Source organism: Frieseomelitta varia, unplaced genomic scaffold (assembly GCF_011392965.1).
Source record: "Frieseomelitta varia isolate USP_RPSP 00005682 unplaced genomic scaffold, Fvar_1.2 scaffold_686, whole genome shotgun sequence".
In the NCBI taxonomy this organism is placed as follows: Eukaryota; Metazoa; Arthropoda; class Insecta; order Hymenoptera; family Apidae; genus Frieseomelitta; species Frieseomelitta varia.
Window position 1 is genome coordinate 1 of NW_025110463.1, and position 23,097 is coordinate 23,097.

The 23,097-nt window shown below is 31.1% G+C and overlaps 3 protein-coding genes across 4 annotated transcripts; 2 read left to right on the forward strand and 1 right to left on the reverse strand.

Moving 5' to 3' along the window:
* Nucleotides 1–1,154: 1,154 nt before the first annotated feature.
* LOC122535242 lies at nucleotides 1,155–4,479 on the forward strand (the record flags this gene model as incomplete). The annotated part of the gene is made up of 3 exons (XM_043666601.1): nucleotides 1,155–2,886; nucleotides 2,970–3,089; nucleotides 3,182–4,479. Coding segments are annotated over 3 exons (1,887 nt in total), but the record flags the coding sequence as incomplete, so codon positions are not given.
* A 1,074-nt stretch (nucleotides 4,480–5,553) lies between these two features.
* LOC122535241 (microsomal triglyceride transfer protein large subunit) lies at nucleotides 5,554–18,502 on the forward strand. Of its 2 annotated transcripts, none has more exons than XM_043666599.1 (5): nucleotides 5,554–5,881; nucleotides 7,546–7,569; nucleotides 10,293–10,486; nucleotides 12,719–13,372; nucleotides 15,132–18,502. In XM_043666599.1, the coding sequence occupies exons 1-5, from the start codon at nucleotides 5,641–5,643 to the stop codon at nucleotides 16,875–16,877; spliced, it is 2,859 nt and encodes a 952-aa protein (XP_043522534.1). In that variant the 5' UTR covers nucleotides 5,554–5,640; the 3' UTR covers nucleotides 16,878–18,502. The 2 variants fall into 2 exon arrangements, with proteins under 2 accessions (XP_043522534.1, XP_043522535.1); XM_043666600.1 differs by lacking the exon at nucleotides 5,554–5,881 and adding an exon at nucleotides 5,992–6,153.
* A 476-nt stretch (nucleotides 18,503–18,978) lies between these two features.
* LOC122535238 (bone morphogenetic protein 6-like) lies at nucleotides 18,979–20,557 on the reverse strand. Its single transcript, XM_043666597.1, has one exon. It carries the CDS (start codon nucleotides 20,242–20,244, stop codon nucleotides 19,225–19,227), a length of 1,020 nt encoding a protein of 339 aa, XP_043522532.1. The 5' UTR covers nucleotides 20,245–20,557; the 3' UTR covers nucleotides 18,979–19,224.
* Between the last annotated feature and the right edge of the window lie 2,540 nt (nucleotides 20,558–23,097).

Sequence of the window (23,097 nt, forward strand, 5' to 3'; positions counted from 1 at the left end):
TTTAGTTGTTTATATAAAAATATTATCAATATCACAAAATATACAATTACTAATAATTTAATGAAGATTACATAATAGAATGACGAATAATTTCTATAAATGAAAGTTAAATAACGAAATAACGAAATAACGAATGAAGATTTTCTACTATGGCTACAATATATATAAGTGGCAGTAAACATTTCCATGGTGATAAAATTAATAGCTATTTTTAAATATTCTATTGTTTATATTAAATACACATCTCGACGGAACATAGATGTCGTTGATCTAAATTCTTCGAAGTAGAGGTCGCTACAAATGTGTACAAGCTCTGATTGGCTTTAATTAAAGGAAGAACTACTTCGATTTTTCTTGAAACTGACATAAATTATATTTCGTAAATAAATATGATAAATAATATATAATGTCTCTTTCTATTAAATAATAAACTCACTATGTACACTAACAAATGGCTATAGTTAAATTAAAATATATTGTATATATAATAAATTAATATATGTGAATCGTTTATTCTGAAATAAACGCATAAGTCATTTTATAGTAATGAAAAATGACGATTCCTTAATGTTTGTGCGAAATTATTTATACTGAGAAAAATATAAGTATCCAAGATAATAAATGTAAGCAAATCTCGGAAGTTGGCATCAATTTTTCTAGGCACGTTAAAACATAATATCTCGATTTAAAAATGACTTATGTCACTTTCAAAATAAACGGCTTATATAATAATAAATAATAATAAATATATGCATATATGCATATAAGAATTTTTTAACTCACAACATTGTAACTTGGATTGGATTTGGGAAAATAGCACGGCGATACGATGTAAAAAAGCGCCTTTTTTTCTAAACAACCGCCTTTCCACTCACGTTGAAAATAGAGGTCGCTAGTCATTTCCGAGTTTTCCTTTATGACAGAACTTTCACAAGGAATATACTTTTCAACGAGACAGTTGGGCTGAAAGTAAAGGTTATGAATGGGACGTAACAAGCTTTATTAATCTAGTGATCTTATCATATATAATTTGACAGTACGTACTTCAATACAATTATATGTTATATTTAACAAAATTTTTCTATTATTGATACTCGAAATCACCGTTTCTAATTGTTTATTTCATTACAGACGTGTGAACGAGATATTAAAACTTCTTTAGAAATAATAGTAATGAAAGCAAAATAATGGCTAATAACAGTGAAATGCATAATATTAGTGACAGAGAAGCAAGTTTTTCTTCAAGTAAAAATGAATCTTCTATATCAGCAGAGTCGAATTCTTCGTCTATACCAATTCTATTTTCACCTTATATAGTTTCTAGTCGTGGAAAATCTAATGCTCGAAAGGAACAACAATTAAAACATAGTTTAAGTTTCGGTCGTTCTTCAAACGACGAGGATATTCCTACAAAGGACACTGTCATGAAAAATTTAAATATTTCAGTCGAAGAAGAGGAACGTACAGCACAATATTTTCACTTTATTTTGCATAGAGAAATGAGTAGATTAGTTGAATTATGTGATAAATGGACGAAAATTCAGACAGAGCCAGAAACTACTGAAGTTGGTCAATATGAAATAACTAAAACGATTGAACAAACAAATTTGCTAATGTATAAAAAATTTGAAAGATTTCGTACATTGATCACTCATTGTGAAATAGGAAGAGGAGAAATGTTAGTTACATGTAAAGATTTGCAAGGATTCTGGGATATGATGTATACGGACATAAGAAATTGTGACTTGCAATTTGAAAAACTGGAGAAACTTCGTTCACAAGATTGGAAAGAAGAGGGTACGCTCGTTAATAGATCATTTACAAAAAAAATTGGAGATATTGTAGGAAAACAAAAAAAGAAAATGACAGAAACAATTAGGAGGAATAAGGAATCTAATCAACACCTAACCAGTAAACTAAATAATAAATACCAAAGGAATATAAGTCCTAATATAGAGCATAAAATAAAGTCCATGTTTGTTGGCTTTAATGAAAATGAACTTACAAAACATAGAAAATCATGTCTATTAAAAGATAGTTACCCAATAACAACAATATCTAAAACACCGGAAGTTCAGTTAGATGATTCAATATCATATATTAATTCTAATCAAACACCAGGGAGAAGTATATTAAAACAACCAAAGAATCCATTTGAGACAAAATATCGTATAAAGTCAACAAATAAGGTCAATTTTGATGATCATATAACTTTAAATGAAATACCAACTGATGAAGAAACACAGATAAGATTAAATTTAGCTGCAACATTGTTGAGAATAGATAATTTTGATCTTAATAGTTCTGATGAAGTAAAAATTGGAACAAAAAGAAAGTTGTTTGACAATACTAGTCCTAATGAATATGAATATGATGTGAAACAAAATTCACAAGATAATAAAATAACATCTGTGCAGGTACAAGCAGCAATACCATTACAAGAAACAAATAAAGATTTCAACATACCACAAAGAAGCATGAGAAAACAAAATTCTCAAGATGAAAATGGTGTAACATTAGATCAAAGTGTGTCTTTAAATATAAATACTTCCACACCAATTAAGAAAGATAAAAGTATTTTAAATTTAAATACATTATCACAAAAACATGTTCCTACAAGTAATAAAAATGAAATTAGCAGTTGTGATGAAAGTATAAAAATGTTGAGAAATAGAACTATTATTTCAACGAACAAACCTATAAATGAAAGAAAATCTTACAGAAAAGTGTATGCTCAAGAACTAGAACATAAAGAAAATGACTCTCCTTTAGAGAAGAAAACAAGGAAACATTCTTTTAAAATCAATATTAATAATTGTGAAAAAATGGATATAGATGAAAATAATAGCAGTAAGAAGAGATCCATTAGGAACGTAAAATTTTCTGGTGATGATAATTTTTTTCTTTTTAAATGAATTAATATTTTATTTTTTTAAATGCAATGTTTAAATAAACATATTTTATTACAGAAAACGAGAATTATGAAGAAAGAAATAGATCAATTCTGCCTCCTGCTAAAAGATGTAAAACATATTCCAACAAATTTATTCCAAAGGAAAATTCTGTTTCTTCGGAAATGCAAAAAACACGTAATTATTTTATCTTAATTTTTATTAATCATGAATTACATTTAAATATTTTATTTATATATATATAAATATACATATAATTTAATTTTCAGGACATCTTATGAAATTAAGAAGTAAAAAGACATAATCTCTAGTCTGACTGATGTACAAAGAGTTCAAATATTTGCATAGATTGTTTTCTTTAAAATTTCTTTTTAAGTATTTTGAGTTTATATTATTATAATATATAATATTAATATGTAATGTTAGATTAAATAGAACTTTACTGAACAACATATTTTTTATAAAAATGATAACTAAAGAAAGTTAGAAAATTTGTGCATATTACATAACAATAAATACATTAATAAAATTTATTGCCGAAATGATATATATATTTATAATGATATAAAGCATGGTTTAATATTATAAGGAATTGTACAAAAAAAAGAATAAGAGAGATTGCTCCGCTGTGATATAGAAAAAAGATCATTTGTCTGTTAATTATTAACTAAGAACAGAACTCTAAGTACTTATTATAAAGAAACGCTTAGAAACCAAAAAATTATTTTTCATTATATAATTTTCAATTAGTACCAACATTTTTTTAACGCTAGATAGTAATAGTGCTTATATTTATTATAAAATATCGTCTTTGTTGAACAAAGATTTCATTTTTTTGTTTTTAATAATATGATTTATTTTTATTTTGTTTGACTGTAAACTGTAATCACTTCTTTTTGATTATTCAACGCATTTTTATAAAAGCTTATCGAGTAATAAATGTAAAAACTGCAATTAGTAGAAATAATTTATCCTAGTTATTCTAACAATAAACTTGCGCGTTGAGAACTAATGACGTTGATCGTTATAGTCTTCATCGATTGATTAAATTTTAAAAAAAGTCATTTATAAGATTAATCTGTGAACTCTTTTTATTATGTCTTCTTAATTAAGTTTCGGGCATTCTTCCTTTATTGAAAGTTTGTAGTGTAATAAACGATTTATAAAATAAATATGTATTATTTATTTAGTTTTTCCAATTTCAAAATTAAACTGATTTGACGAGTTTTATTGTGGATATACAACTGTTTTGGGGGCCAAAGAATGAAGTTGAAAGTCAGTTGAAAAAGCAATGGAGTGATTCTTGGAGTAAAGGTCGTTTAAATTGATAAGAACGTTTCTAAATCATTTGGATATAAAACGTTATTTATAGGTTTGGACATATCGTCATTTTTGACAAATTTTACTTGTTTAAATAGCGATGCCTATATTCTATCAGTTTTATGAAGAATATTCATTGTTTGTTCAACTTAGTTGGCCATTATATACAAAATTGAATTTGTTTTATCACTGAGTTATTGCAACTAGAAAATCAATTTTTACTTCTAAACTTAATATAAAAATGATCTTGTTCAAAAATTTTATTGTGGAATCTGATTATGGAAAATGAAGATTAATGGTTTTAACTACAAAAGGTATGTATTTTGAATATAATTTACAATATATTTTAGATTTGTGTATTTTATCTAGATCAAAAATTGTTCAGTTTTTAGAAATAATACAATTAATAATAATATTTCCTCAACTTATTAACTTAACTTGTTGAAACTGAGTCAGTGCAAAGCAAATACTTACAAATGATTAAATGCTCTTTGTTCCTTTTTTTTGAAATATAATTATAAGTAATTTCAGCATGAAATTATTTTCAAAGTTGTATAATTATAAATTTTATGAATTTTAATCAAATTTTTAGTCCATTAAATTTAATCGTCGAAAAAATGTCACACATCTAAAAGGAATTTATTCCAAAAGGACTGAACGACTTTCAAATGTTTGCTATAGTAATTTTGTGCGTGTCAATGTTAAACTCTAGTACTTTGACCTCGTTTGAACTATGTAGATAACTATGTAGATAACTTTCAAGATCTCTATGCTATCTTCCCGGAAATTGAATATATTTCATCTTAGAAATTCCTTTCCGAAATACTTTATTTCATTTGTTCGATAATATTCTATTAATATTGCCCTTTTCATGTAATACGGATATTTTTTCTTATTTAAATGAATAAATATTTTATATAGACCAATAAATACTTCTTAATTAATTTTTTAATACTTACAGATACTTTTTTTCAAGCCAAGAATAATATTTCTTTCAAAAATCATTTTTTGTTCGCAGAATTCATTATGATATTCCATTTATTACGAAAAATTGTTAAAACATGACACTGTACACATACAATCTATTACGCTAGTTAGGAATAATTTATTCAAATAGGCGGTACATGATGTGCACTATCGTTTGTATATAAGTTACAATTGATAATATTGTTTAATAACAATTACATATTAATGCCGTCTTAATTTCTCTACATGAACACAGTAATTAATTCTTCTACATGAACACAGTAATTAATTCTTAAATTAAGTATCCAATATCCAATGTCAAAACAAAACGTATTTTTCTTTTCGAATGCACCGCGCGTAAAATCAGATCACCAAATATCCCCAAATGTTCCTTTTTCCTCTCTCTCCATCATAATAGCAGGTTTAGCGGAGGGGATTGGTAATGGAAGGAGAATGGTTCCGCTTGGAATGGAGGGGCATGTCAGAAATGGTTGCGGGGTTTGATAGCGCAAGCCTGCTTTGTCTAATTGCACGTATTTACTGGCAGAAGGAGAAGAGGACAAGCACGGTGCAAGGCAGAACGCGAGGAAGGTCGTCCGTAAGGAATGAGCGAAGAATGGCCTACTCGGAAACGCCGCTCACGACGCTCACCGTTTCCCTCGTCTACTTTCTGGTACTCTTCGGTAAGTTACTGACTTACCAGTTGGCTCGACTGTTTTCGCGTTCCAATCTTCTGCATTTTCCCGCGCGACGTCGTTTCTCTCGCTGATTTTTAAATCATCTCGTAGTTCCATTTGTCCGTCGTTTAACAATCCGTCGAGGAAGGGAAAAGTACTTCATTGAATCATAAGATTAACTTATAAGTGCTCAAGATTATTCGGATATTTGTACAGATAACTACATTTCTAAGTGCAATTGAGAAATTGGACCGTATTATACATAGATCATGATAAGGGTACACATGTTTATTTAGTCATTTATCTTTATTTGATTTCATTGTTAAGCAATTAGAAGTAAATTATTGTGTCAATGACGTTCAAAACAGGAAATGTACTTCATGTTTAATACATTGCTTTAATACATTGCTTCAAAGTTTTTATAACTATAGAGGCATACCTCAGAGATATTATAGGTTCGATTTCAGATTATTAAAACGAATTTTAATATATATAAAAGTATTTATATTGTTATATGTTATAAAAGTATTTGTATTGTTATATGTTATTGTTATATTTACTCTAGTTTATTCAGTGTCAAATTATTAAAGCAGTTTATATAAATATATATATATATATATGTATAAGTTAAAGGATATTATTTATGGAGAAAAAATATCATACATAAATATATTTACTGTCGCTTATATACGAATATTTTCAATAGTTTAAAAATTCATTTCTAAAATGTTTTTGCTTTACTTTACCCAGTTAAACGAATCGTCATTTATGGCAGTTATAACCTTAAGAAATATATTTCTTGAATAATTAATATAATTACATTGAACAAATTATTAATGTGTTTAACTTATATATTGTTAAAGTTACAATAATAATAAAAATTATTGATAACAGTCATTGTTGTTTATGCATTTTTGGAAAATTTGAAGTTTCAAAAATCTATAGAATTTATATAATGTACGTAAAAATATCCAAAATAGAGAAATTATTATATTTATTATTAGTGGTAAAGCAAATTTCTATGTAAAATTAATTTTTTTTATTTTCATAATTACACGTACATTATATTTACTAAGTAAAGTAATTAATAAAGTATACATACATATTTACTAAGTAAAGCATTCCTTAAATAAAGTATTCCGTAATTTACGAAAATATCTACATATCTAAAGCACAATAAAATGAAATATGGCATTTGATGATAGTTCATTTAAATAATTAATGGCTTTTTGAATGAAAATGAGATACACATAAATATTCATACAAAGCTTAAACTGTAGAATTGAACAAAGAACAAGGTTTTATCTTATTTCTAAATAGAATCCGATGAATCATGTGGAATAATTTCTTTCTTTCTTCAATGTATGTGTATCCTCAGTTCTTTTTTAGTATTTCATTTTGTACTTTTGTTTGGTTAACCAAAGATACAGTCTTCGAAACATTGGATATATTTTCTAACTCAGATCGAATTCTATAATAATCAGCAACAAAGTAACTAATTTAACTAATGTACATTCGGCTTTAGAGTAAATAGATTTTTTCTTTTAAAAATTTTAAAAATTAATTCTTTTAAAATTCATTAAACTTTTATTCCTTCCATTTTTAAATGTTTAAATGATTTTTTTAATTCTGTAAAAATGAAGTTCTAATCGGAATTTTTTGTTTTTCAGGTTCCTACTGTCAAATGGCACCAGGTAAATGAACATTTTTCTATTTTAAATTTACTAAAAAAAAAAAAACTAAAATAAAATAAAGAATAAATATAATTTTTCTGTTTATAATTTACTTCCTGCGATTTAATTAAATTCCTTAATAAAAGCTAAAGACTATGGGGAACTATAGAACTATGGGGATTTATAGAATAAGAAAGAATTGTAGCCTGTTTTGACGGAATAATTCTCTAGGTAACCTATTAGTGGTTAGGTATTCACAATTGAATCTCATTCCATTTGGCTAATTTTACTCAAAACAGAAAATGTATAAATTTTACTTTAGTGAAATCAAATATCAAGACAAGGTAGTAAGCAATTAATTTTATTTTAATAAATCAAAATGAATTTTTATTAATATTTTTACGTAAAGACGGTTATTTTTATTTAAAGATTAAATAGGTATCCGCAATTTCTCCTTTGTTTAATTGCAAGAACGGAGAGTGTATTATTTCCGTTTCTTTGTCGTGTAGCAGGGACTTGATGAATTAACGGTGCCTATCGTTGGAGTATGTAGTGATGTGTGATTATGTGCGTACATAAGCAAATCTCGTGTCTGCACATGCATGTATCTCGTAAACGGCATATTGGCAAACTTCATCGTTTTCAGATCGTTCGAAATTGTGACGATTTTGTGTAGGTACGTGCCTGTATACCAGACGATTCAAAAATATGAACGTCTGTAATATAAAATGTTAACCTTAACAGTTTGTGAAGTTTTAGGAAATTGAAGTAGCTCGTTCTATTTCATTATTTTATTTCCTAGCTTTATTACATGAATGTTTACAAAATTATCTTTCGTTTATTTTTGTATTTTTATTGTGTATGTTTATGTTGCAAAAATGAGTTAGTACATGAGTATAAATATTATAAATATAATTGAGTATTGAACATAAGCATAATTTAATTATTATGAAATCGAGAAGAACGAGTCATTAATTTTTGCATGTAAATAATATGTGATTTCTTTATTCATAGATCTATCGTTTTTGTTAAAATTTAGTATCATTTTCATTAAAAATAAATTATATTATAATTACATTTACAAGAACTAAACTAGATCAGATCAATTTATATTTATTAAAATTATTAATTCTATAATTATGGAAGTGTTTGGTTAAAAAATAACCTAGTAACAGATCATTTTATAAAAATAATAATTTTTTAAATGAAACGCGTTTATTATTTTTAAAGTAATATATCGTACATAAGCAATTGGATATCTAGAATAATTTCATCGAATTTTTTAATATTTTTATTTTATTTTATTTCTATAATTATGCTCGACAAATATTTTTAATTTTCTACATTTTATTATAACAGAAATCTTTCAATTTTATTGTAACTCAAATGCTCTGTTTAATTTAATGTAAAGAATATATTTTTCGATTTCTATATTCATTTCTAATAAATAGCTGACATTTCATAATTTAGACAAAATTTAGAAACTTTTTGACTAAAAATTGACATATTTCAATTGTTCTAATATCTCAACATTGTTAAATCTCTCAACTAACGTATCTCTGTAAAATTAATCAACCATTTTCAATTACTTCGTTTTTATTTATATTAATTGATATTCTATTAATTATATATTATAATTACATTAAAAAGATTTATTTGAATTATTGCAATTTATATTTGAACTGTCTAAGTATTTATATGTGATATCGTACGTAATTTGATCGTTTAATTTTGCTGATGACGATTAGAAGAGAATATGCTATGTGTGTTTGACTTGTTTAATGAAGAAGTATTATAAATTTTTGAACTTCCAATTTGTAAATATTTTTTTCATAAAATTAAATTCGTTTCATTGTTCATACTTCCTCACTTTCTAATCACAAATTTAAAAAATTTTTCCTTATATATTTGAGTCACCTTGTATATACAATTGTATGAATGTGTTTACTTTTGTTATACTGCAATTATAACACAATGAAGTGCCAACACTGACGCGTATTAAATGTTTTTGCGAACATATATGTAATTAAAATCGTAGATCTTACCTGTTTTCAAAGATATTATTTTGCTGTGGGAACAAACATTAAATAATGCATGATAATAATTACGAATCATAATAGGCTGGCAAGTTCAGGTGCAATCTTCGCATCAATTGATAGAATTATATTTACGTCATAAATGAGAAAAAGTGCCTACATACGTTATTCTATTTCTAAATTATTCTACTATTACTAAAGACGTTAAATCTTCGCATAGAAACTATTCATATATTTACCAACGTGCGCAAATTCGAACTAATATTAACATTGGTATTTCCTCTTGCTCTCTACGTCTCTGTCGCATCACTGAACGAAAAAAAAAGAAAAAAAAATGTATATATTGCTATATTCCATAACTCCGTAATCGCTCTGTAATCCAACATCCTACATGCACGTATCTAACCACATGCGAACGATACCCATACACATTCATAACAGAATACGTAGGATCAACTTACACAGGCAATTGCTATCCAGTGTGTCCCATCGGCTTATAGCCGAACGAACCATTCCACGGTAACAATGTTTGTCAGTCGATCGGTGACTCCTGCCGGGTCGCATACCAAAATTACTGTGCGTCGTGTTCGTGTCCTCGATCAAATTCTTCGGTCGAGCTCTTCGTCAGAGGCAGAACGGAAGAATAGATTCACGCTGCCTCTGCTACTTTGTCGATCATGTACTTAAAGGTGTGCGTAATTTTTGCAGCGATGGCTGGAGCCACTAGAGGCTGGGATCTGGGAAGCGGGTTGAAATATAAGCTGACGACGACCTTGCTGTTTAGCGAGGCAGCTCCGTCGAAATCCAGCGGGGACGTTGGCTTCCGATTAACCGGCGAATTGGACGTGACCGCCGTCTGGCAGAGACCGGACGATTCGAGTAGCTTCTTGCTGAAAATCCAGGTAAGAATATTGTTTGATTTCCATTTATTTGAACGAAACTTTTAACCAATGTTCGATTGAGTGAATTTCTGTTCAAACGGAATTTCTCTATTGTTGGATGTGAGGTTCTATTTGAAGAAGTCGTGAGGAGAATCAATGAACTCATTACAATACAATACTATTATTGTGTATTGTAAGCTTTGTAAGCTTTAAGTGGAATATAGCTCACTTATGACTCAATGGTTCAGATAAATGGAATTCTACAATAACTTTTATTTTTAGAAAATACGAACACTTTAAGATTAGAGTATTATTTGTGTGTGAATGAAGAGATACATATTTTTGAAATTTCTTTTGCTATTAACACATATTGTTAGTAGTATGTATGAAAGTTTTTATTTAGAATTTGATATTTATTTCATTTGATATTTCAAGTAAATACGTTATCATAAAATTTTTTCGTGTTCAAAACAGAGTACAGAGTAGTTATCAAATTATATATTATCAGTAACACAATGATCAGTTTATATTTTTCAGTGGTAAAATTATAAAAATACTGTTTTGATGATTTCTAAATATATTATAAAAATCAACATTTCAAACCTAAATATTCACCTTTCTAAGATAATATTCGCTAAAGATTGTCGGTACTAGCCCATTAAATTTTGCAATATGTACATCTGTGATACACATAAGCATAGCTGGTACATCAATCATTGCTCTCTTTATCTTTGTATTATACTTATGAATCTAAACAATAACTGCTATGAAACAATAACTGCTATGAACTGCTTGTTTTTCTTTAATAGAAAATGACAACTTTTACCAAGTTTGTTCGAAAAATAATTATTTTACATAAGTGTTGCTGGTTTGTTTCACGGCTAATTGTTTTTTCATTTTTAATTGAGTGATTCTGAAAAAATCAGAATCTTAAGTTTGAATTGGTTTATTCTGCCGTGTTAAATCAAGAGAGTGTATCTTTTACTTAAATCAAATTATTAATGTTAAGTAGCATAAATAGTTTATCTATGTATATTGTAAGGAAATCTTTTTTGTAAAGAATTGTATTGAAACTGAAGATATAATAGTTTATATTTCGATACCTGATTGTTAAATATTGAGCTTTTTTTCGAAAGTCGTTTGCCAAACCATCTTGTACCTAAATACGGCTATTTGAATTAACTCAGTATTATATTCAGCTATTATATTATATTATATTATACATGTACATACGCTGTTATGGACGCATAATTATAGGCAAAATTTATTGTAGTGGTGTCAACAGTTCTTTGCAAATACCTCGAAAACTAGATTCAATCATCAGTTATACAAAAAAAAAAACTTGTTTAACATGTTGATGTCTACAACATATTCAAAAATCATCGAAATCGAAGAGATTTTCTACAACTTCATCTTTTTCAATATTCACATGAAAAAATGCACATATGCAATGAATCAATTTATCTATCAGTATCTCGAATGTATATAAAACGATATAATTGAGTTACTAGATGCAAAACAAAATTTCTGTAGCATTTCTAATCAAGAAATGAGTGATATGTATATTACCAATATGAAACTATGATAACCTTTTCTGATAAGGTTGAAGTTACATGTTTCGAGATACCGAATGGAATATATGTAGCTTGTATTATGCGAAAAACATAGCTTAGAGCTCTAAATTAATCGAATGGAAGAAAAAAATATCGTAAATTTTGGTTGAGAAACTAAAATTTTGAAATTTTCTGGATGGTTTGCTTATTTTGGTTTTCCCTTAATCAGTTGCAAAGCTTCAAATATATATATATATTTAAAACTACAAATACCTATGTACATTTTCGAAACGATGATGCATAATTATAATATAAATAATATAATAATATAAATAATAATATAGTATAAATAGATAATTATAGTATAATAATTAGGAGACAATATTGCCTGTTTAAGGAAACATTGTCTGCTAAACGAATATTATTTGCAATTCTAACGGCACATTTTCATATCAGAAATATCAAAACTACATATTTTACGTTAGAAAATGTTGCGTTAAAAACGTTAAACGTTATATTAGAACTATTATTACAGAGCCTCACCTCTGTATTTATGTGTTGCAAAATAGTATAACATTTTATAAGAAAAGTACAAGAGACAAGATCATATTCCGATTTTTGTCTATTATCATTTGATTGTTTTCTACAAATAGCAGTCCAAATCGTGACAAATAAAAATCAATTCTTTAATCTTGCACAGTTTCTGCAACCGCAACTATGGATTAAATCCCGAAGAGCTCCGGAACCCGAAGGATTTGTCGAACACTCCTCCAGAATAAACACGCTTGCAGAGAGACCTTTCCTGATAGTCTGGAGAGACGGTGAGGTGCGTTCAATCTTCATGGATACCGCAGAGAGCCTCTCTTCGGCGAACATTAAACGTGGGGTGGCGAGTTTGCTGCAATATAGAGTGTTTGATAATGACATCGAAGAACGAGACGCTTCCGGTTTCTGCTTTGTAACGTACCATTCCCTGGGACCGAAAACAATAGGGAAACGAAAAACATCCTGCGAAAAAAGTACTCTACTACCAAAGAAACGACACTCGAATCCGTTGTTCAGCGCGAAGCTTGCGAGCACTCGAAATTCAACGTATGAGCTCACGCCACAGCTTTTGCCTAGCTTGATTCGCGATGAGGAGAGACATCGAATGTCACTGAATGCCAGATCGGAAGTCGGTACTATCATTACATCGAAAAGGACACTGGAATTGCTGCCTGGCACACTTAGCACGAAAACTGTGCTAGCTGATACCTTGCAACAAGCTGTCGCTGCTGTACAACCTAGATGTAGAGAAACGAGCATCGAGCTACAATTGGAACCGTTCTCGTGCCCTGACAACGGATGTCCGACGGTTAGTTTGTTCTTCTTTTTCTTTTTTTTTTCAGTTTTCTTACAGAATGTACATTTTTATAGTAATCCTAGAATCCTAGAAGGGCAAAAAGGGGAATTTCTTAAATTAATTAATTGCTAATGTTAATTTAAGGGAATGTTTTGTTCTGTATATAAGTTAGATGAAGGGCGCCCAATTGAAAAAGGAAAATTTCACTATTTTAATGAAAGAATTACATTACCGTGCAAAAAAAGAAAAAAACAATCACAGGTTTCTCGTTAACTCAGTAATCTTCATTAGAATTAAATGCAGTTATATAAATTAGTTATATATGAAATACTATTGAATCTTTAGTTAATAAAGTAAATATAAGTATATAAAGTAATATCCTAAAATAGAAGGTTTTTTGATTTTTTATTTGAAATGCAAAAATTGTACATCTAAGAGGAGGAAGGATAATATATGTACATATGATGGAAATCATATATGGTGTAAAAAATTTAAGAACCGTTGTTATAGGTGCTATATTAATACTAACAAAGTATGTTTATTTATTTTTTAGATGTTAGAATGATTGATACTTGTGTTTCTAGTTACATTGAAACATTTGTATAGATTTTACGAAGTATCATATTCATTATATATAAGAAATGATGCATTATATATAAGAAATGGTGCGTTGAATTTAGCAAAACATTTAATCTCAATTATAGCAAAATGCAATAAATTGACACTAAAAAAGTATTGACCAATTAGTTATGCATAGTTAAACTTCTAAATATGTATTTATAAATATTACCTTTTTTGAATGAAAAAGTTGCCAACTTCTGTTCAAGATAGTACCAGAATTAATTTATTCTAATTTAATTAATTGGTTCTCACCACTTTATAAACATTTTATATCAACATAAAAACTAATCTTTCGCCAAAATCAATAGTTGACCGTAAGCCGGAAAATTATCTCCGTCAGTCAGCAAGTTTATTTGTCGAGCGTTTCCTGGTCTTTGTTTTCTTACGAGTAATCAATGACAAATGAATGAGACAGGAAATGAAAGACACGTCATACTCTACGAAATGATTCTTAAATAAAGAATTTACACAATAAAATAAAATATGTCACATGAATCTTATTTTAGTTTTCAAATTGCACATATTAGTACGCTCAATCTAATGTTTACAAAAAATATCTATAAATATGAGTTAAACAAATTTTTGATGTGATTTTTATTTTAATTGAAATCTATTGTATATTCAATTGAGCTGAATAATGTACACCATCTACAAAAAAGAACTCAGAATTTGAGAGCGAGTGCAGAAGCATGCAATAATATTATATTATAAGCACATTGAACATTTTCTTCAATTATCTATAACAAAGATATGTGATATTTCATATGATATTTTTACGTATTTAGATTCTTAAAAGCATCTCTTAAAATATAGATATGTATCTAATTCAAAATCATCAAAATTTTCAAAATTTTTGTTGGTTGAAATTAAAATGAAAACATCTTTGAAGAGAGCAAACTCGGGCCAAAATAAAGATTTTATGTAATCATGTTCTTTATAAATTTGTAAGCGTTTAAAATACCGATAATTTTTCATTTAGTGGCACAAATATGCATTTATAAGAAAAGTATATAATTTTTAGATATATAAACTACTTCATTTTTTGTAACGACAATTAAAAATATTGAGAGATTTGTAAGATAAAAAATTAAAATCATAAGAAATAATCAATTAGAAATAAAAATTCACATTTATCTTTGTATTACATCAGATCGAACAAACTATCGAGGAGTATCGTAGCAGTTTGGAGAACAATGCTGTGGGTACAGGGAAATCTGCCTCGGCGTTCCTCAAATTAGTACCTCTAGTGAAATCAGCTACCCCAGATGAATTACTGAAGCTTCTGAAAAGCCCACGATATCGTCAACTAAAACTTCAGCTGTTGGACATTTTTGGTGCGGCCTCAACCCTAGCAAGTCATCAAGCAGCCATGAAGATTCTTCTACAAGATGAAATAGGAGACGAAACCGAAAGATACTTTTGGGCACTCTCCTTGTCTCCAACGCCAAACGCAGACATCGCCAAAAATATTCTCAAGCGATCGGAAGAAACAAATCCGAACGATAAAGTGGCAGAAACGATAGCTTTAACTGCAGCAGCGATTGCACGTCATTTAGAGTCTTCAGGTGCTATCGAAAAGACAAGAGAAAGCTTGGAACTCGGTCTCGATAGTTGCACAGGGGAAGAATGCAAATTGAGATTCCTCAGGGCTCTGAGAAATTTAAGAACCAAGACTGCGATCCCGACGCTGTTAAAATTTGCAACGAGTGAGAGCAAAGCCCTCAATGTTGCCGCTTGGAAGGCTCTAGCAGAGCTACCCAAAGATTCATTAACTCCTGAAGTAATAACAGCAGCCAACCAAGTGTTTTACGAGATAGGCGGACCTAGGAGAGACAGTAGTTCCAGGACTATAGCCTTGGATATTATTCTAAAGATGAATTCAACGGAAGAAGATATTAGATACTTGGTGAAATATTTAGCAAGCACAGATCCTGCCTACGAGGTTAGGAAGTATCTCAGTCAACGTTTGGAACAACTCTCTGAAAAGGATCCTCAATTTGCTAATAAGCTGAATAAAGTTTTGAGTACCAGTGGAATAGATATCATTAATTACAACGTATATGCGCAAAAAGGTCTTAGCACGGCGTTCGAGAGGAACTTCCTAAGATCGGTAGATAGTAACGGGTCCTTAGTAACCGTCCAAGAGATTCACTCGGGCTTACTGAAGCGTGGAACAGTCGACGTAGTTCTCCAAGCTGAGAATCATGAAAAAGCGTTATTCTCTCTTGGTCTGTTCGCTGGAGGTTTAGGAAGCTTCGTTTCGACTTCCAATCAAGAAGAGGATACTCAGGATGACGAACCAGCTACCGCAGGAATGGAGCTCGATTTCCTAGGCGTCGGTATTAGACCTTTCGTTTTCTTCTCTGGTCAAGGGGAACTCATGGGACATGTCTGGTCTGGGACAGCATCCGAACGAACTCCAGCATATCAGGCCCTGGCTACTCTCCATAATTACAACGAGTACATTCCATTGGCCTCGGGAATTATAGCGGAAGTCGATGTCCAAGGTGCGGTTAGTTTCGATTTGGCTGGACAGATCCAGCTGAGCCTATGGTCCAGAAACGCTCAGTCGCTGGTGGATCTAAAGGCTGGTATCATGATCCAGGGAGGAACAAAGGTACGATCTGACTTCGTACAGAGCATGGCTGAGTTCTCCATGACGATGGAACCAAAATTAGAGCTGGCTACCGACGTGGATTTCTCTGGACCAGTGGCTCTGTGCATGAGACTTAGCCAACCAGAGAACGTGGTAAAGTACCAAGTGTACAAGGTGGAAAGAATACCCGGAAGTAGGCATAGGCTGAGAAAAACTAGGAGGATGAAACTCTACAATCCTGGAAGATCTTATCTGTTAAACAGAAAAAACAACGAGATGTGTTCGAAGATGTTCAGTTAATCATCGAAAACTGTTTGTTTACGTTTGTCGTGAGAATTTTATAGAGTTTATGAAGATTTAATTTCTCCTTCCATGCGTGTCTGGTGCATCGAAATAAGGGAACTACGTGTTAAATGAGGAGAGTGCATTTTTCTTTAGATACTACATACGTAAGTATTTGATATATTGACAATTCTCAGATGAAAGAAAATTTTATTCCGGTGAAAATCGCTCCAAGTCATTCCAGTTTTACCAACATGGTCATTTAATTTTTTATGGTTGAATGATTAAATAATACAATTGAATATTTATACTTTTTTGATATAGATAGCTAGGATATATTAAATATATAATACGCTAAGCATAAAAAATAAAATGATTTTTAAAAATTTTACTCAGAATATCTATGATATACAAAATATTATTTGAAAATTGATATTAGCAAATGATTAAATTCAATAGATTATAAAGGATTAAAGACATATCAAGTTACTTACTTTTCTATAATATATAATAACTTTTTTATAATTTATAAAACTTGTATAATGCATGTTTTGTATCAGAAATATTTTTATTCATATATTGCCAGTTCAGAGAATATTATATGTTGAAAGGTATTATATTTTATGATATATATATAGAGAAAGAAATGAGAGACGATATAGAATAAATCAAAAGGAACGAAAATTGCGAAAGCTATATATTTTCTAGACCAAATAAAGATATTTTAACTTATTCGTTCAATTTATTCGGAATAAACCGATGTTAAAATCTGGTCGAAACACAAATCGATGGAATAAATTGATCGAAATGTAACAATTTAAGAAATATATTTACTTCTCATTTTTAAGAATTTATTCTAATCCTCATCTGCCCTTCATTTTAACTTAATTCGACCTTTGGTATCAAATTGACACAGTGATAAAAAAATAGAAAGAAATAAACTGCGAAGAAAGAATAAATAATTAGATTTGCAAATTCTTTTATTGACAATAAAATTTGTATTCAATTATATGCAAGATTCGCATAAACCCTCTCACGTATAAGTCAATTTTATGTCGTGATTTGATTTTCTCTAGTTTTGTCTAACATTACGATCATTTGTTTTGGATTTTTGCTTGTTATAATTATGTTCAAAACTATAAGTATCTATACATATCTTTGGAAAGAATGAATTATAATATACCTATGTAATATAATAGCTAGTAGGCAATATATATACTCTCTGTTCAAGGGAAAAATTTTAACGGTATATTTTGTTATTAAAATATCTTAAATATGTGTTATATTTTATATGTTACAGAATATCGAAAATATATATTATATGTTACATTTATCATGAAATATGCGGGTTTGTTACACTTTATTTATAGCAGTCAGTAATGCAAAAACTATTTTAGAGTACCGGGAAAATACAGCACTTCATCTTTCAGAAGTATTAAATTATATCGGAAATTTCTGTTACTAAAATAATAACTCAGAAATGACAAAAGTACTGAACAAACCGATATTAAAATCTGGTCTATACTCGAGCGTTCATCAATCGTTTATGTCTGCAATTATTTCTATGCAACCATCGCTACGTCTTCACATTTTTTGTTATAGCAAAAAATATACATTTATTTTATTAAAACATTTTATTTTTATATTTTTTAAATTTTATATATATATATATATATATATTTTAGTTATTTCTTGTATTATTTATCATATTTTATTCATATTAATTATATCAATCATATTTTTATTGAAGAAGAATTAAAACACGAAAGTGTTTGTTTTTATTAGTTTCATTAGGGATGGATTATTTGAAACTTCTCGAAACCCAAGAAACCTTTTTAGTGATTCGAAACTCAAATAAGAAAAAAGTATAAAATTATTGAATAAAGAATCATTTGCAGCGTGAATGAAGAATGTTTGATTGTATATCTCAAATACTCGGTACTAAATACTTCGCGAACTCGAGCTTTGTTTTTAAAAATATGTAATCGATCGTTCTGCAATAATAATGTAAAATATCCAAATCTACAAAAATTATTTAAAAAAAAAAAAGTATCTTGTTACTTATCATATTCTAAAAAAAACTATTGAGTACATAAGAAAAAATAGATTAGATCCGAAAAGAATTCGAACGAATTTGATGTTCTTAGACAAAAATCGCGATCAGATATTTCTGTTTGTATTTTGTTTAACTGCGGCTAGCAAAAATTCATGTAAAAGCGTTGACACACCAATTCTTAAAACAGGAAATTCATCTTATTCATCTTTATTTCGAGTGTTTCGAAATCTTGCAAAGTTTTGGATTCGAGATTAAATTTAAATTAGAATTGTAAAATTAGTTTCGAATCCATCTCTAGTTTTAAGCACCTCAACGACAGCCACACTCGGCGACAACCATGTCCTCGTACCCGTATTGATAAGTCAAAGTCCCGCTGGCGTCCAGATAAAGGAGACTAGTAGGCGCTAGTCTCGTCGGCACGCAGCAAGCTCTCCCAACTGGTTTGCTACCACCTTCGACACCCTGGAGAGCACCATGCACCAATGTCTGCACAATCGCGTGTTTCGTAGGACTGAGATGATCACCGAACGGATAGAAACACTTCCCAGAACATTGATAAGCCTCGTAACCGGGCGGAGCAACGACCCATTCGTCATACGCGATCAACGCGAAGTCCACGTAAAGAGAACGTCGCCTGCATGAATTCTTTCTTCTTCTTCGAGGGCCGTCGCTTTCGTCCGTCTCCTCTTCCTCAATGGAACGCCTTGGACGCTTTTTCCTCATTTTGGTGTAGCTCATTAGCAAGATTGGACCGTCCCCATAAGGATGGTAACCAACTCTACCGTACACTCGAAATCTGACAACACTACCAATCCTTGTGGCCACCGCAGATGTAACGTTGAAGGCCCTCCAACTCTCATCCTTTCTTGACCGGCAGCTTCCAGGATCATCCACATAGTCCAAACGCACTCTGAGAATGGACCCAGCTACGCCAAGTAGCTCTGCTATCTCCAGAGCTTCGCCTGGGTCAGAGTGAGGCACTGAGAATACTAGAATCCTGGCCCCGTCTTTCGTTGGGCCTGACACGCGGATCGGCTCTAACGCTCGAACTATGTCGACATCTGATCCGCGATGGTACAGCTCCAACATATACTTGGATACGACTCCTCGATACTTCCTGTGACCTTTGTCGATGATTTTCCGGTTAGTTTTGTTGGAGAACCGACGGAAAACAGACGGAGAAGAGGCTGGGATGGAGAGATCGAACTGGATTGATGCCTTTGCGTGCACGGTTGAAGTTTGCCAGGAAAGGGAACTTGTTTTCCATAATCCGTAAACGCAGAAGGTCCCAACGAAGAGTAAGAAGATGTATTGAGAAGGATTCATCATCAGAAAGTGCTAAGCAATTTTGATGATAGTTTCAGAGATTTTTGTGGAGACGCGATGGAGTGAAAAATCGATGGAGGATTTCGAAGCGAAGTCGATCAGACTTAGCATCGAACTGCCAACGAATCCTTGACCGGTGGGCGAGGTTGAAGGACCGCTTTTAAATAACTGCCAATGAGAAGGAGAGATTCGAAATTGCCGCTGGAATGTCCTTATCATCGACAGACTGCCACTCGACTTCCAGACCTCGAGAGTTTGATCATGCGCTGAGAATTATAGTGGTGCGTGTCTGTCCAAATTTGAAATACACGAAATGTCATGCAGGTAACTAGTGATAACCAAAATGGATAACCAAAATACAGTCGAACTTCGATAAAGTTGAATTACAAGGGAGTTATAGAGGTTGTACAAGAGGTTGTAAAGTCTCTTTACAATTTCAAAAATTTATTACAAAGGCAAATGAAAAGACAGATAAGTGGAAATTATTACAAAATGTGACGTATATATTTAAGTTTTTTTTTACCTAATTTAATACACCTCTATATAAGCACATCAAGACGGTACTCGATTTGTTACAGGATCGATGTTTTTGGTCGACCACTCCTCCTCGCTTTATCGAACTAATGGTGCTCATATAGAGGTGTATTAAATGAAGCAGAGAAAACTTAAATGTATACGTCTCATTTTGTAATAATCTCCACTTATCTATCTTTTCATTTGCCTTTGTAATAAATTTTTGAAATTGTAAAGAGACTTTATGGACACCCTGTACAATTTATAGCTAATCGAGTAAAAGAGACTTAACGGACGAAAATTCAGCTTATAAAGTCTTTGTACGAATATGTAGTTTCTAACTTAGCACTCGAATGTCCAAAATATAAATTGCGTTATGTTCTTATTTTTTTATAACACTAGGAAACGGAAGATCAATGTTTTTCTTAGTTAAGAGCCAATAGTAAAGTAAAGTACTCCTTACGACGTTTCGTGATCGGCTGTAAATCTGTGCACGTGTTATTTTTTAAGTTGGAGCGTTGGAAAAATTTTCGGTGTTGAAGTTTTGACGTTGACACGTTATCACTGTCAGTTTAACATGTTGGTCCGTATGTCAGCCGTCGACAGTGTTTCGATAAAAAAATAACAAATTACATACTCATAGTTTCGAAATTAAAGCTCGATGTCGCTCCTTGACACGTCCGCTGTCACTATGATGGTCAATGGGATACAGTTGTCGAAGCACTGTCGACGAATGGCACACGGACCATTACGTTGACGACGTTTCGGCAGTGACAGCGAATCATATTCCTACGACATCAAAGACTCTTTGCCACTGATGATGAGAGCGTGTGACTGTGTCGGTAGTTACCAAAAACTAGGATCATCATAGTCCTAAGATTATTTTAGTGGTAGCAGACGTGTTGAGTGACCCTGGAGATCGAGGTACACAACATTATTATAGACTGCAAACAATTGCTGATCGCAGAGCTAGTGATTCTGTAAGATAAATTACAAATTTGTAGAAATAAGGAAATTTATTTCTACAAATTTGTAAAAATTTGAGTGATAAATAAAAGAACTTTGATGTGGGCTTTTAAATTCAAAATACAAACGCAAGAGAAATATGTGAATATGTGTTTTCTGTAAGCTTTTTATTTTTTTATTATTCTTTTCAATTTTTGCTTTCACAAGGGCTCTGTTATGCTCCTGACTTTGTATGTATGTATAGTAACAATTGTCAGCCTCAGACGGTACTGTACAATCGAACGTGTCTCATCCGGATACGCCGGCCTGATGAGACGGCTGATCGTCTCGGAGACGATTGCGTGGTCCCGTGACGTTTACGTCGAACACGTAACACGGGAACCCGGCAATATCATCTTGTAGAAGCGGGGACGCCCCCCTCCGGGGCCCCTACGGCGCTCGAGATGCCGGTCCTGGGCCCGTGTGGAAATAATAATATCCACACGGCCCCGGACCATGCAATATTAAGCTGAAGCGACCCGAGCCGCGCTCGTCCTCTGAATTTAATAACCTCGCGAATTTAAGCGCACGCGGCGTCCTACCGGTCATGGCCACCATGCCGGGAGCGAGGCCACTAGGCCCGGCCACATTATTACGATAATACTCTAATCACCTGGTCAGCAGTAGTTAATTATTTTTGTATATATATTTATTTATTTAATTCACTTATATAATGATATCACAAACAATGGGGGTGCCAACCATTGCTGGCTGTGACTTGAAGCCATTACATTGTCTATGCGAGGACAAAGCGCCATATGCAGCCCCCTCCCTGTCTCTATTGTAACATTAAAAGAATGGCGACGAGGCCGCCCGTGACGGGATCAATGTATTAACCCTTTGAAAGAATTTGAAACAGGAACGAATTATGAAATACAAACGTTTATTAGATAGAAACCCCAGATAACCAAGATATTGTTAATTAAATATTTGAAGTTTATTTTTTATTCTATATCTTTTAGTATTTTTTTATATGTGCAAGTCAGTTGAACTCGAGTACAGTTGACAAATTTTCACGAACAAAACGAAAAAATGTTTTTTCATGTTTTTATATATAATTATTTTTGATTGTTACACCAACTGTGATTGTATCACCAGTTACATGACATCCTATAGGTGTAACATTCCTTGATTGGTTCTGATGACGGGATTTTGTTTGTGGATAAATAGACAGTTCAAAGTGTATTTATACTAACAATAAGATTTTCCTTTTACCAAATGAGATAGCTCATATCTTCCAACGTTGATTTTGGAAAGATTTCAAAGTATCATTTGAAACGACGGCTGAAGATTAGACCTATCAAGGTACTAAAGTGTATCAGAGAAATTATAAAATGA

Excerpts from the sequence above, each read along its gene's own strand:
- LOC122535241 (XM_043666599.1), top strand. The coding sequence starts at position 5,641 with ATGGAAGGAGAATGGTTCCGCTTGGAATGGAGGGGCATGTCAGAAATG. Across the intron at positions 5,882-7,545 it reads CTACTTTCTGGTACTCTTCG|GTTCCTACTGTCAAATGGCA; the intron begins GTAAGTTACTGA and ends TTTGTTTTTCAG. Across the intron at positions 13,373-15,131 it reads CTGACAACGGATGTCCGACG|ATCGAACAAACTATCGAGGA; the intron begins GTTAGTTTGTTC and ends GTATTACATCAG.
- LOC122535238 (XM_043666597.1), bottom strand. The coding sequence starts at position 20,244 with ATGATGAATCCTTCTCAATACATCTTCTTACTCTTCGTTGGGACCTTC.